We start from the raw sequence: 14,168 nt of genomic DNA on the forward strand, positions 1-14,168 counted from the left end.
TCACAGCGGGTGGTGGTGTGGGGAAGTCTCAGTGCTGCCTCCATTAGTGCTAATACAGTAAACTGTATTCCTTTAGCTAAATGTCCACTTAGCACTGGTAAGATTTTCAGATTAAATAGCACATGCATTCTTTTGTGGTAAAATCTTAAAACAATGGACATATTTATTTTACATTCTGTGAACACATTCCTAGTAATGAATACAGAGCGGCTGAGCTCCGACTTGTGAGTAAAGTGACAACAGGTGCTGAGAATGCCCCCACTTGACCCGGCACTCACTGCTTTCTAGTTTCCGTTGGTGCAGGTGTGGTGTGCAGTCTTGGGTAAGCTTTTCTGCTGGCGGTTCCGAGTAAAATGAGCTGAAGGAGCCGGTGTTGGCCCACCTTCCCCGGCTGCTGTGCATTTATCTGTGTGGTGAGGGGGAGCTGGGTGGTGTGTGGACAGGAGCTCTGGGCTCTGCGCTTGTGCTGAGAAGAATGGACGGACCTAGCGGTGGCTCCCCTGCAGCACTGGGTGTGAGCTCCGTGGGCCCTCCCTCGCTGGCCACGCTCTTCCTCCTCCAGCTTCCTCCACTTCCTCTCCTCTGGCAGGGCCTTCTCTCTTCCTTTCCCTCCAGCTTAGAAAGCTCTTGAAAAGCAATCTACCTGTCCTTCCTTTCTCAGTCCTAGAGGGTACACAGGTCTCTGCCTAATCCTATCTTATAGGGGGTCACAGGTAAACACCCTGCACAGGGGATCTGGAGAGGAACTCCCAGGGAGAGAGGTTAGAGAATGTATTAATAGTAATTCTGGTTGTTCTCCGAAATCAGATGAGTGAAGTATTGCCCTTCCTAATCATCCTTTGAGCAAATCTTTTTTAAAATGTAGAAACACTGAGGTGAGAGGTTGGTGATAATGAAGTAGTTGAGGAAGATTGTTTTCTTTAATACTGACCACACATGTGCACACTGAACATTTTTATTTGACATCTGGATTCCAGTCTCACACACGTTTGCACAGATGGTTAAGAGGGTCTCACGGTTACCTGCGCGCTGGTTCAGAGAGGCCCTCTCGTAGCACCAGGAGGAAAGAGCTGCTGGTCCCTTTCCCACAGCGGCAGCCCATTGGCAGGTTCTTCTACTTCCTGGTTTATATGGCTACACACGGTTTGGGAAATGGGACAGAAAGGGTAAGAGGCTAGAAGAGGGTCTAATCCTAAAAGCAACGTGAATATGTTTCAGTGCCGGGGTTAATGCTCTCACCCTGTGCAGGATCTGCCCAGTAACCGCCAGTCAGTGTTTGGGCCCTGAGTGTGGGAAGGGGCTCAGGACCCCCCGTCCAGTCCCTCCATTTCCAGGTGAGGAGAGGGCTCCGGGGAGTCAGGTGAATGGGGCACAGGAACGCAGGCTCTCAGACCCAGGCTCCTCAGTGCACGGAGCTCACTCATCCCACAGGCTGCCAGGCTCGTTTTCTGGTCATCGGGTAAGCGTGTTGCCTGCGAGCCAGTGTTTCTCAGTCGGAGGTATGTCAGGAGTGATTCCACTTCTGGGCTTGCTGTGCACAGTGGTCTCAGTCCAGGCTGCAAGGCAATGAGGCAGCTTTGGGAGTGTCCCAGGGCTTTATGAATTCATGCCATTTCTCCTTTCACCTAGAGCTTCCATAACCGCCTGCTTTCAAATTTAATAATTAGGTCAATGGTTCTTATTTTTAAGAGACGGTAATAAGGCTGAAGTAAAACGGTGCAGTCCTAACATCTCAATCTGGTAAGAAACTTTTGTCTGCTACACAGGAATCTAATGCTAAAAGGCTCGGAAGCAGCCCTGGGTGTCAAGCCCTGGAGGGTGTGCAGCAGGAGGCCTGTGTGCTGATACCAAGGAGCCCACTGAGCCTTCTCAGCTTTGAATTAAAGTCATTTTCTAGGATAAATGGAATGATTAATAACATAAGGACAATCAGTACTGAACTGTATGGTGGAATGATCCACATTAGTTTTTCAACCGAATGTAATAGAGCTTATTTATTTTCTTAAACATAATGATTTCTCCCCTCACTGTAAAACTGAGATCTGTCATTATGTTACCTGAATTTAACTAAACATTGACAGCTTTAAAACAAGTGGGCTTAGACTCCTGCAGACCAAGGGGAACTGTGCTTGTTGAGCAATGAGTTGTTGGCAGATGAGGTAAGTTGGAGGCAGAGCTACGAAGGCCAGTCCCTGGGTCAGTTTTTGATGGCCATGGTCCAGAGGAGTGGGTGGTCCGTTTCCACGGTCACAACACCAGATCCATCGTAGGTATTGGAGGTGCTGACCAGGGTTCCAAAGCTGAGCACGTGATTTGCTATAAGAAAACGAGAAGAAAATGTTTGGTGAAAGCCAACCTTTCTCCAATGTGGAATGAATCTGTCAACAGTTACCGAAAAACAAGCGAGCACGTGCTTTGATAGAAGATACGTAAAATGTGGGTGGACGAAATACTAGTATAGGACACGGGATTTTAAAACTGGAAGTTTTTCTAACTTGTTGTAACCTCTCTTGCTGGGGCTGGTGGCTGGTTATTGACCTTTCGGATACATGCCATTCTCATAGCAAAGTTCATTAACTTTTCTTTTGTTTTCCTTATCAACGGTAAAACCAAAACCCGTTTCTGTAACGTGCTACTCCATTCCTTGCCTGGTGCAATTAGAATTTTTCTTGATGATTCAAACATGTACACCAGTCATTAAACTCTATAGCAATCCTGTTTTAGCTTCAAGTAAGCATAGGATTTTGATCTTTTTTTTCCCTCATAAATTAAGAAAAGGCCTTTTTTCTGTGAATGTAATAGGAGCAAAGGTTAGAGGCGACTCCCAATGTGCAACCTTGAGTGAGCCACCGCCGCACAGCTGCAAAGCAAGCACAGGAGGAGCTGTCCTGTAAGCCACTTTGTTATCCAGCTGAAGGCTTGAGAGGGGTTATAATAAGAACTTACGTATTCATAAATTACATAAATCTATATTTACACTTTCTAACGTTGTGCTTGGAGTGAATGCTAGGCACAGAGTGGTGACCACACTTCTCTTTGCTTATATAAGAGCAGTTCACGTTACCAACATGACTGTCTTATAAATATTATTATTTTTGGGTAAAATTCAGGGAAAAAATAAACAAGTGCTATGGGCCCATACTGTCAGAGTCAGGAAACCAGGAAGTTACACTGTAGTAATTCGATTGTAATGCCCACTTCCCACTAGAGGGAGCCTGTTATCTTTCTGAGGAAATATTTGGAAAGGCAATTTTAAAATTCAGCAATAGTCTTATATTACAGGAAAATGTATAACTAGTATTCCTACATTCTTTAAGGAATATAATGAGTAGACTCCTGTCTGGACACATAGCAGATACTCTTCTAATCATACTCATTCCAAACCATCACTTTTCCTTCCCACTGCTCTAGATGCCTTATCTGATCGACCCAATTGCCTATAACCTGCCTGTTCCCCATCCCAAACATACTGGCATTTGAGGCCCTTCCTTACCTGACCGCTTCCTCCTACTCGCCCTTTCTTTAATAGAACAGGAACGTCTTACTCCCATGAAAAGTTTCGATGTGCTCTCTCACCTGGCACATATCTGATTTTTTCTATGCTTGCTGTATCCTTCAAGGCTAAAGTCAACTGTCACCTTCTAGCCTGTAGAGTTCTCTTTGGTTCACTACCTACCACAGGTGGATAATAATTCCTTTTCTATTTATAAATTACTTGATCGCTTCCCTAGAAGAGACTTTGAGTATTTAGATTCTTAGTCTAGGATCAGCAAAGTATAGGTGAGTCTGAAACATCTGTTTCCAGAAAAGCAAGAGAGAGCTAAAAAAAAAAAATCAGTAGAGATTGAGAAGATAGAGATAGAGAAGAATACTGAGAGTGATGCAAAATAATATATCAAACAATAAAAAGAATCCCCGAGGCAGGGAGAGAGGAACATCTCTTCTATAGAAGAATGCTACTACTAAGGAATGAGTGATGGAATTAGAGAATTAGAAAGGCACCATTTGCAGCTGCCAGTGTAATAACTGGTTCAGGCAGGATCATCTATCAATGATGCTAAAGCCACTGAGTGAAACGTTGTTGGGGAGTAAGATATTTACAGTCTCAAAGTATTCCATGTATTATTTCCAATTTAAAAAATGTAGCAGACAGAGCTCATATCACCAGTAAAAGAACAAACTGACATTATGTGCCTCCTGATGTGATGTGACATGAACACAAATACAACATCACTTGTGTAATAATTTTTGTCAAAATTGCTTACTCTGAATCTAATCAGGGGAAGCCATCAGACCATCGCTGAATGGGGGGCACCTGGCAGGTTAGCTGGCCTGCGCTGTTCAAAGCTGTCAGTGTTAAGGTATGTGTGTGTGTGGGCTTTTCTGAGTTAAAAGACCCTAAACAGATAAGACAATTAAATATGATGTATGACTTTTAAAGATATTGTAGTGGATTAAAAAATGTTATAAACAGCATCACTGGAAAAAACCAAGGGACATGAATATAGGCAATACAATACTAATCTATCAGTGTTCTAGTTTTTGGAGTAGATAATGGCACTGTAGTTATATGGGAGAACATACTTGTTCTTGAGAGATACTTAACCCCCGAAATGCTTCAGGTTGTATCATCATGCCTTCAACATAGAGTCCCCAGCTTATGATGGTTTGACTTACAGTTTTTTTACTTTAAAATGGTGTGAGAGTAATATGCATTCAGTGGAAACTCTATTTTGAACTCTAATCTTTTCCTGGGCCAGCAATATGCACTGTGATACTGCAGCAGCAATGAAATGATGCTGCCCAAATGTAGTCTAGCGTGTGTTCTGAGCAACTGTAAAGTGGGTGAGGCTGTGATGCTCAGTAGGTTAGGCATATCAAATGCATTTCTACTTATGATATTTTCAACCTAGGAGGGGTTTAAGCAGGATTGAAATGGTTTGGAAAGCAAAAAACACACACAAAAGAAGAATTGCATAAGTAGAAAAATGTCAACAATTGATAAATTTGGGCAAAATATATATAGATTTTGCTGTTGGTTTGAACCTTTTCAACTTTAAAATTTAGGGGAAAATGTGGGGGGAAAGGCTAAGAACTTACGAAGGGAAGTACTTTACTCTTGTTCACCTTTATCTCCTTAAGAGCTGAAATAATGCCATTACAAGAATCAAATCAAGAAATGCCCATTGATTTGAAGTGCATTAAAATAAATCAAAATGAAAGAGAACGTGAGCCAAAGTTAGGAAGCAGCCGTCTAGGCTGTGATGTCTGCACTAGAGCTTCTGGGAAGAACCTAAGGGGGGCTGAGCCCACAGCGGGCCCACGGGGAGGAGCTCACTGATGCTCACCAAGGACAACCTTCGCTGCACTTACTGATGCAGGAGGACCTGAAATTAACTGGAATTATGTACAGAACTTAGTGCCGGCTCATGATAAGAGCAGGCTTATTCACTGCTATGCTTGCCTCCGATAACAAGCGCTCAGCTGTGCTTGCTTTTGGACATTATCTCTCAGTCTGATTTGCTGAAGACTCCTCCAAGTTAAGCGCAGGCCACCTCTCTATCCTGACAGCCAGTCTTTCTTGAATCCAAGTGGCTAAAGAAGGGCTATTATAATTCTAGTGAAAGTGGCTGCATTTATCTTTATCTCTCTCAGAAGTCACACTTCCTGTGCCCTTGGATCAAGGCTGGAAGTCATTAAAAGGCCTCGGATGCTCAATTCTTCCTTCTGTTTCCCATATAACGGCTCATCCTCTGTCCAAAAACAATTAGACCGAGAACATGCTGCTGCTTGAAGGCATCAACACTACGTATGCCAGTTAGAAAATGTCTACTAGGATGAACACTTTCAAGTGTGTAGGCATTTCAAAATAAACCAAAACAGTGGTATTGTTTTCTTTGCTGGAATGTGTTATGCCAGTGGTCGGCAAACTCATTAGTCAACAGAGCCAAATACCAACAGTACAATGATTGAAATTTCTTTTGAGAGCCAAATTTTTTAAACTTAAACTATATAGGCAGGTACATTGTTATTAACTTAATTAGGGTACTCCTAAACTGGCCTTTGCTAAAAACGTCCTCAATCTGATTGAGGTACGTTCACTGAGGTCGACCCCTTCCAACTCTCCCATCCACACTCGTCTTGTATACTTGTTTCATCTATCTCCTTTCCAAAAACTGACTTCTGCGCATGGGCCAGGAAGTTTCAATCGCACCGTACGTGCGCGCCTGCACGTGGTATTTTGTGGAAGAGCCACACTCAAGGGGCCAAAGAGCCACGTGTGGCTTGCGAGCCACGGTTTGCCGACCACTGTTATGCCATTAGCATGTCTACCCCCAGGCCCTAGGTTTCAGTTAAAGAGCCAATCAGAGTTACTTTAGGGAAAATGTAAAAGCTTACTGGGTTTACGAAATAGAAAGGACAGTTCAAATCCACGAGTTTACTTACAGTAATTACTAGTGGTAAGAGGAATGATCTGTGTAGAACTGGCCAAAAATTTTCAGTGTAAAAAGTTAGATTTAAATGTGTGCAGAGCGGAATGCTAGTCTGTCCAAAGGCTGCTTCACTTTGGTCTAGTTACTGCCTTCACCTCCTGCGGCCCTGCCCCCAAACCATTCACAAGAGGGTGAGAATCAGAACTGCACATGGCCTAGAGCAGTGGTCGGCAAACTGCGGCTTGTGAGCCACATGCGGCTCTTCCACAAAACACCGACTTCTGCGCATGGGCCACAAAATTTCAATTGCACTGTACGTGCGCGCCCGCACGTGGTATTTTGTGGAAGAGCCACATTCAAGGGGCCAAAGAGCCACATGTGGCTCGCGAGCCGCAGTTTGCCGACCACGGGCCTAGAGGACTGGCTCCCAGACCCAGGTTCTCCTCCCACTCTGTGGCCGACTGGCCATAGACCACTGGGCAAGTCACTACGTGCTGCCGGCTTCTGCCAACTCTCCACTGTAATATCCTTACCACTTTTGCCAAATGTTTCTCGGGTGACCTCAGCATCTATTTGAAAAATACCAATAATACCTGTCCCGTTATCTCCAATACACTGTTGTGGATATGAGTAACTATGTCTGTGAAGGGCTTTGACTTACCCATGAAAGTACTGAAAATTTGTTATTATCAAATGCTTTAAAGTGGCATTTGCTTGTATCCTTCAAATGTCGAGATTCTTCTAAGCACATCACCAAATGGAAATGGCATAGAAAAGTGAAGGAAGAAAAGAATACATGAGGTAGCACAGTATGATTACTTAACATCAAACTCAAACCTGCGGGTGCCATCTATACAAAATACGCTGAGGAGACAAGCCATGCTCCTTTAAACTGTACCAGTCAAATCTGGTAACTCCAGACAGACAGACAAATAGAAAACACAGTTCTGTGGAAGAAAAGGCATCAACATGTGATAGGGGCTGTTCTGGAAGGCTGCACGTCGCATGCCTGAGAAAGAGGGAAGAGGTTAGAAGAATCAGATGTGTGGGGCTGGGAAAAGTTGGTGACACCACCCCCCCCCCCCCCAAAAAAAAAACACAAAAAACAAAAAACTGCTTTAAAGGACATTACTAATTTGGGTAAGATTGGACTGAACCAGCATATTTAGGCCTCATGCATAAGCTGACTTGTTGTAAAACAAGGACTTACTTACTAGGTGTACCGGTTAATAATGGCGGATTTTGTAATCAAAAGAAAACATGATAATTTCAAGAGAAACATCAAAAGTGCTTTATTCTAAGTAATGTCCATTGCTAGCTACACATTTCCCCCATCTTTCAGGTAATTTGTGGATACCTTTCCAATAGAACTTTTCTTGTTTTGAGGCAAATCATTCAGAGACCCAATTTTCCACTTCTTCCTATGTTTTGAAGTGCTGCTCAGAAAGTGCGTGTGCCACCGATCGGAACAAGTGCTGATCTGAAGGAGCAAGGTCTGGTGAATATGGCGGGTGGGTTAATACTTCCCAGGCAAGGTCTTTTAACGTGTCTTTAACTGGTTTTGAAGTGTGTGATGATGTGTCATCATGAAGCAAAATTACTTTGCTGTGTCTTCTGGCACATTCTGGTCGTTTCACGATCAAAGCGTGTTCAAATTGATTATGTGTTGTCGGTAGCGATCAGTATTAACAGTTTCATCTGGTTTTAGAAGCTCATAATACACCACATCTTCCTGATCCCACCAAACGCAGAGCATTGTCTTCTTTCCGAAGCGATTTGGCCTTGCAGTCGATGTTGATGGTTGACCTGGATCAACCCATGATTTTGTGCGTTTGGGATTCTCAAAATAAATCCACTTTTCATCGCCAGTCACAATTTGATGCAAAAAAGACTTTCTTTCATGCCGTTGAGGTAACATCTTACTGATGACTTTTCGGTTTTCCATTTGTCTTTCATTCAGTTGATGTGGCGCCCATTTTCCTTCCTTTAAAATCTTTCCCATTGCTTGTAAACGATCAGAAATTGTTTGCTGAGCAATGTTTAATCTTTCTGCAAGTTGTTTTTGAGTTTGACACGCATCTTCATCCAATAATGCTTTACTTCCAAACTTTTTTGGTTGACCTGGACATTCTTTGTCTTTCATATTGAAATCATCACTTTTAAAGCGTTTAAACCAGCGTTCACAAGTATCTTGAGATGGAGCATGTTCACCATAAGCTTCCCGAAGTATACGATAACTTTCAGCAGCACTTTTCTTCAAAATAATGAATTGAAACTTCCCGCAACTGCTCTTTTTTGGCACGAAATTTGACATTTTAAGTGTAAAAATATGTATGATGTTAACACCTTCAGTAAATTTGACATATGAAGTTTTGAAGCTTGCTGTCAATACAACAAAATAGTATACATATCAAACTGCATATATATCAACATATGTGTAACTCCATCTATTGAATAAAATCCGCATTACTAACTGGTACATCTAGAATGCATGTCAACCTTCTCTTTGGCGGTACAGGTAGGGTTAACTGGCTATAGCATGTGATGGTAGGATCTGGATTACAGCTGTCACCTGGAGTAGAGAGGGAGGTGGTGGAGACATCAGAGAGGACAAGGCCAGGGGGAGCCATGCAAATGAAGCCAGATGACTGTACAAGGGATGAAGGCCTGGGGAGTCCCCTTCACAATCCACAGACAAGTTTCTTGCAGTTTACAGTCTGGAGCTAGTATTATGTAATATGTGCTATGAAAGTTTGAAGGCAATAATTAAAGATGACCACAGCATGGAGACAAACTGCCTAATCCAGACACGAAGAGAAAACCCACCGTTTGGTCTGTATGCATGGACTACAACTGGGAAAACATGCTTATGCACAGATACTGAAATTTTCTTACAACCTATTTAAGCAATAAATTATAAAAAAGTAGAAGGGCATGGATCTTCACAGAACCCGTGAGAAGAAGGATGGAAGAGCTCGGCCGCTTTGGAGTAATGTTCCAAGTTCTGAGCACAAGATGTCATATGGCTACAATGAGGGGGTTTTCAAAAATACATATATTATCATATACATTGATGCACACCCCACAAAGTCTTCCTATTTCTGTCACCCAGGAAGAATGAGAAGGACTGCTGCCTATACTGACAAACCTCAAGAGTGAGTTTAGGTACCATGAGAAGTTGAATGTCCAAGTCAGGGCTGGGAATATCCTGTCAGATCACTCAGAGGGTCTGAGTGTTTTGAGTTTAAAAAGCTCTGGAAGTTCTGAAATATTTGCCTGTAAGTCCCTCAGATTCTGGCTCAATCTCGATAAATTCAGCCAGAGCCCTGCTCCTCGGGGGGGGATCCCTTGCTGATGAAATGCCCTCTTCTCCATGAGGCACCCTTCCATGCTTGACCCTCCCAGGGACACGGGCAGGACTTGATTTCAGCTCCTTTACAATAGATGATCTTTCTGACACCTCAGCTTGGAACATAGTGAGACCCTGACAGTGAAATCCTAGTGGTCACAGTGGCTTCGATGAAATCTCTTCTCCATGAGGCACCCTTCCATGCTTGACCCTCCCAGGGACACGGGCAGGACTTGATTTCAGCTCCTTTACAATAGATGATCTTTCTGACACCTCAGCTTGGAACATAGTGAGACCCTGACAGTGAAATCCTAGTGGTCACAGTGGCTTCTCACTGTCCTGTTGAAAGTATTTATAGAACAGAAGTAAGAGATGACCTTCACCATTAGACAGAATTTCATTAGTGAGAGTCTGAACACTGTCTCTTAGGAAAAACAGCATTTAAGTCAGATGTTTTACTATTAACAGATATGATTTGTTGTATTGAAGGTAATAAAACAGTACCTTAGGCTTTGTCCATAAACCTATAAATTTTTATGTTTGCTCTAAATGTATTTCATCATTACTTACTTTCATTTTTTTAGTTCCCCCTACTGATATACAGTGATAATATTTCATATTAGAAATAGCTGGCATCTTATATTAATAGTCTAATGAGTCTGAAAATATTTGCCATTCTTAAAAGCAAGCTACTTTAATTCACAATTGACGTATTTCCCCTACTCTAGTTATAATAACCAATCCATTTTCAATAGTCATGCCATGGTTTCCTGGTAACAGCCTGAACCTCTCTTTTCTTGATGAACTTTCTTTGTATAACTATTTGCTTGCAAAGTAGATATTATTCTATCCCGGCCTTACATTTATAACTTTCTACTTAGCAATTACTCTATTACTGTGGAATGGAGGCACACATGTCCTATCCTGTATTTTAACTGTTCAAATGTCTTTTTCTCCCAATCAGGTATGTGACGTGGTCTGACTCATTTTTTGCATAGGATTGCTAATCTGAAAGGAACTTTATTATCTAGTTGGGTGGTCTGACACAGATAAAAGTGAACTGTTCCTACTTGAAGCATGTAGGGTACCAGGCTCAGGGCTCTGTCCACTCCGAAACTAAGCTGACCTTAGGGACTCAGTAGGCCTTCAGGGCTTCAGAAAGTGTAGTCCAAGAGCCACTGGTCTAACTCCCAACCCCTTTACTTCAAGGCTGGGAAAACATTTCAAGGTATCATTGAGCTAAGGATGCACAGCACCAGGGCCGAGTCTCTGACTCACAGAATTAAACTGCCACTTCACCTTCTGGTGGGCTCTCCAGAATCACGTTCAGATTGGAGCAAAGTTAAATGACTTGAGCTACATAGTACTATTTGAGCTGGTTCAAATGTGGCTATGTTACCCAGGTTTTTTTAAAGCTTAGTCAATTAACAGAAGAAAGCATCTGGCCAATGCTGTGGGCTCAGACAGCAGAAAAGCTGATACAGAGGATTGTGCCCCTGGTCCTTGAGTATGTAAGCAACAGAGCGTGGACACAGATACGAAGCACTCTGTACTACATTCCACTCAGAAAATGCACAACATAATTCCATTAACCGGACACTATCTGTAGGAGATTTGCTGTCACTGCTGTCACTATTTAATTATGGAGTATTAACAGTCTAGACAGGCAAGGGAAAATGATTCAACAGGACTAGCTGCTAGACACGGTTCAATACTTGGCTTTTAGTAGAAACGGTTTGCTATATTTGTAGAAAATATAAAAAGGTGAAATTCAGCTAATCTGTGTTCACTTTTACTATGGGAAGATTATTTCTTGGTATAGAAGATTTAAATTACAGAGCTTTTATTTGTAATTCTAGGGAAACTGATCTACATTGTTACAGAAGGTGAAAAATAAATTGAATGGCTGCATTTGCAATTATCTGAATGAAAATTAATGTTTTTTAAAATATCTACATTATACACAAATTAGGTGATTACAAAATTTTTATGTAGAAAAAATATTTACTTTGAAGTATTTGGAGGGAGGGATGGAGAATGGCAATTTTGTTATGTTGAAAAAAATAATTCCTTCAAAACTGAATTTATGATTTGTACAAGTGAAAGTTATATCAAAGCTGCAGGTTAAGAAGTCATATTTACCTGGCATAATACAAATTTACAACTATAATCTGTTTGGTAAAACTAGTTTTTAAAAATCTGCTAAATCATAACAAATATGTACATATATAAATAGCTTATGAGTATGTTTTCTATAATAGTAATTAAGAAATAATTCCATATATTTCCTGCAAGTATCTAGGCTCTCAGAGTGAAAGATCTGTGGCCTCCGGTTCCTCTGATGTCATGTGGCATCTGGCTGGTGGTGGACTGAGGGGGAGGCAGCTCTGATTGGGCCCCCATGATGCCTTGTTGACAAGCAGGTCTAAGTTACTTGTTTTGATCCAATCAGTAGTGGACGGAGCCCCCTAACCCTCCCTCCTAATGGTTACAACGGCCACTTCTCACTTTTCTACTCTTTAAGGCATTTTTTCAAGAAGTAATCTGGAAGCAGCAAATCCCTCTCCCCTATTCTTCCTAGAACATCTCTGTCACCTGGGAAAGGTGAGTATTGGCTCTGGGCTCCTTTGGGCCTCACTGAACATTCACCGCTGCTGTCCTCTGAGTGCTGACAGATCCCTGGCTGCAGAGATGGTGAACACAGTTGTGTGGTCTCTTTTTCCTACACTCAAGAGTAGGGCTTTCCAAGGGGTGACTACAGACTGGCCTCTACTTGGGCACCTAGACCATCTGATGGATCTGGATGAACAGCTGTCTCTGATCTCGGCCTTGGGGCAGCGGCCACGAGCCTGTGTGCCTCGTTCTGTCAGTGCTAGTGTCCTGCTCTGCTCTCGCTGATGGACATGCAGTGATAACTGTCTCCTCTCATCAGAATCAAAGGGGCAGTTCCCACAGTGTACGCCGCAGGGCTGGGGCCTGGTGCCAGGCTGTCGCAGGCATTCATCTGACTGCTGGCATCTCTGTCCTGGCCCTCATTCCACAGAAGCCTTATCCTTTCAATGGAATCCAGAGATGCAGACACCTTTTCCAGGCCCTGCATCCTGTCAAGGGAAGGGGAGAGGCAGAAACCATCTCAGCATCTTCCTTTCCTTCTCCATTGAGAGACGTGTAGAATTCTACCTGGGAACAGGCTTGCACTTCCCACAGATCTAGGCATGATTTGGGCATCTGGTCACACCCCTGCCTATGACCTGTGCCCTGGGGGTACCTTTTTCCTGGCACATTCTGGGCATTTTGCCTGAGAGAGTGAGTGACCTCCTCTTACTCAGGATTTAAATGTGGGTCACATTCTAAATAAATGTCATTCTGATGACTAAATCTGCCATTTTAGTAGGTCTGTTTCTCCCCATGTGGCCTTAATATTCTAAAATTTTAAATAAAAAAGGAATATATCACCTTCCTGTCTTCTGCTCATTTTTTTGATCAGACTTTTTTGTTATTGAGTTGTATGAGTTCCTTATCTTTTGGATACCAACCCCTTATCATAAGGTATATAAATACCGCAACATTGTATACCTGAAACTACCATAATATTGTATGCCAGCTATACTTTAAACAGAAAAATTTTAATTAAAAAATAAATGGAATAGATTTTAAAAATTTGCCATAAATGCAAAGCAGTTTCTAAAATGATAGGTAGTCCTATATGGCTTTCTTTTTTTTTTTTTTTTGGGTTTCATTCAGTAAATGTTTCTAAAAAAAATAAAGCAGGATCAGGGGGCTAGGGAACGCCAGGCAGTCAGAGGAGGACTCAGCACTAAAACTGCCTTAGAGCAGGGATCTACAGAAGTTGTGGAGCAAGCACGCAGACATCTAGGCATGGGTGTAGGCAACCAGGGTTTAGAAGATACCAGGCACAGAAAAGCAACCAAATGAAGTAGACTGAGTAAGGGAAACAATTGTAGGAGATGACATCAAAGTCAGATCATAGGGGACCTTATGGGCCAAGACTAAGGACTTAGGTGTTTACTTAAGAAGGGAAAGAGTGACTTTATATGACTTACATTTAGGAGATTCACTCTAGCTCTGTGAGGAGACTAGAATGGGTGGGGAGATATGGCAGAAGCAGGAAGATGACTCAGTAAGAAATGATAAGGACATGGACCAGAGTGAGCAGTGGATAGAATGAGACATCCGGTGAGGTAACTACATGGCTCTCAGAATGTGCAATGAAGAATGGTGGTGTGTTTAAGGAATAGTGTAGCTTATGTAAATGATTTTATGACATGGAAAAAAACTGTAAAATCAAAGTGAGAAACTATCTTTACTTCTCTTGGAAAAAATGGATAATACATTAATCATATTGAACCTTATTTGATACCTAA

General features: G+C 42.3%; 1 protein-coding gene across 3 annotated transcripts in view; it reads right to left on the minus strand.

Annotated features, from left to right (window-relative positions):
• Positions 1-130: 130 nt before the first annotated feature.
• TPK1 (thiamin pyrophosphokinase 1) overlaps positions 131-14,168 on the minus strand; it is a 289,105-nt gene continuing 275,067 nt past the window's right edge. For all 3 annotated transcript variants that reach the window (XM_014536881.1, XM_005862817.2, XM_014536880.1), the window contains one exon: positions 131-2,316. In XM_014536881.1, coding sequence (XP_014392367.1) covers positions 2,198-2,316 — 119 coding nt within the window. In that variant the 3' untranslated portion in view covers positions 131-2,197. The remainder of the gene's footprint in view (positions 2,317-14,168) is intronic.

The sequence above is a fragment of the Myotis brandtii genome, unplaced genomic scaffold (assembly GCF_000412655.1).
Source record: "Myotis brandtii unplaced genomic scaffold, ASM41265v1 scaffold168, whole genome shotgun sequence".
Taxonomy (NCBI): Eukaryota; Metazoa; Chordata; class Mammalia; order Chiroptera; family Vespertilionidae; genus Myotis; species Myotis brandtii.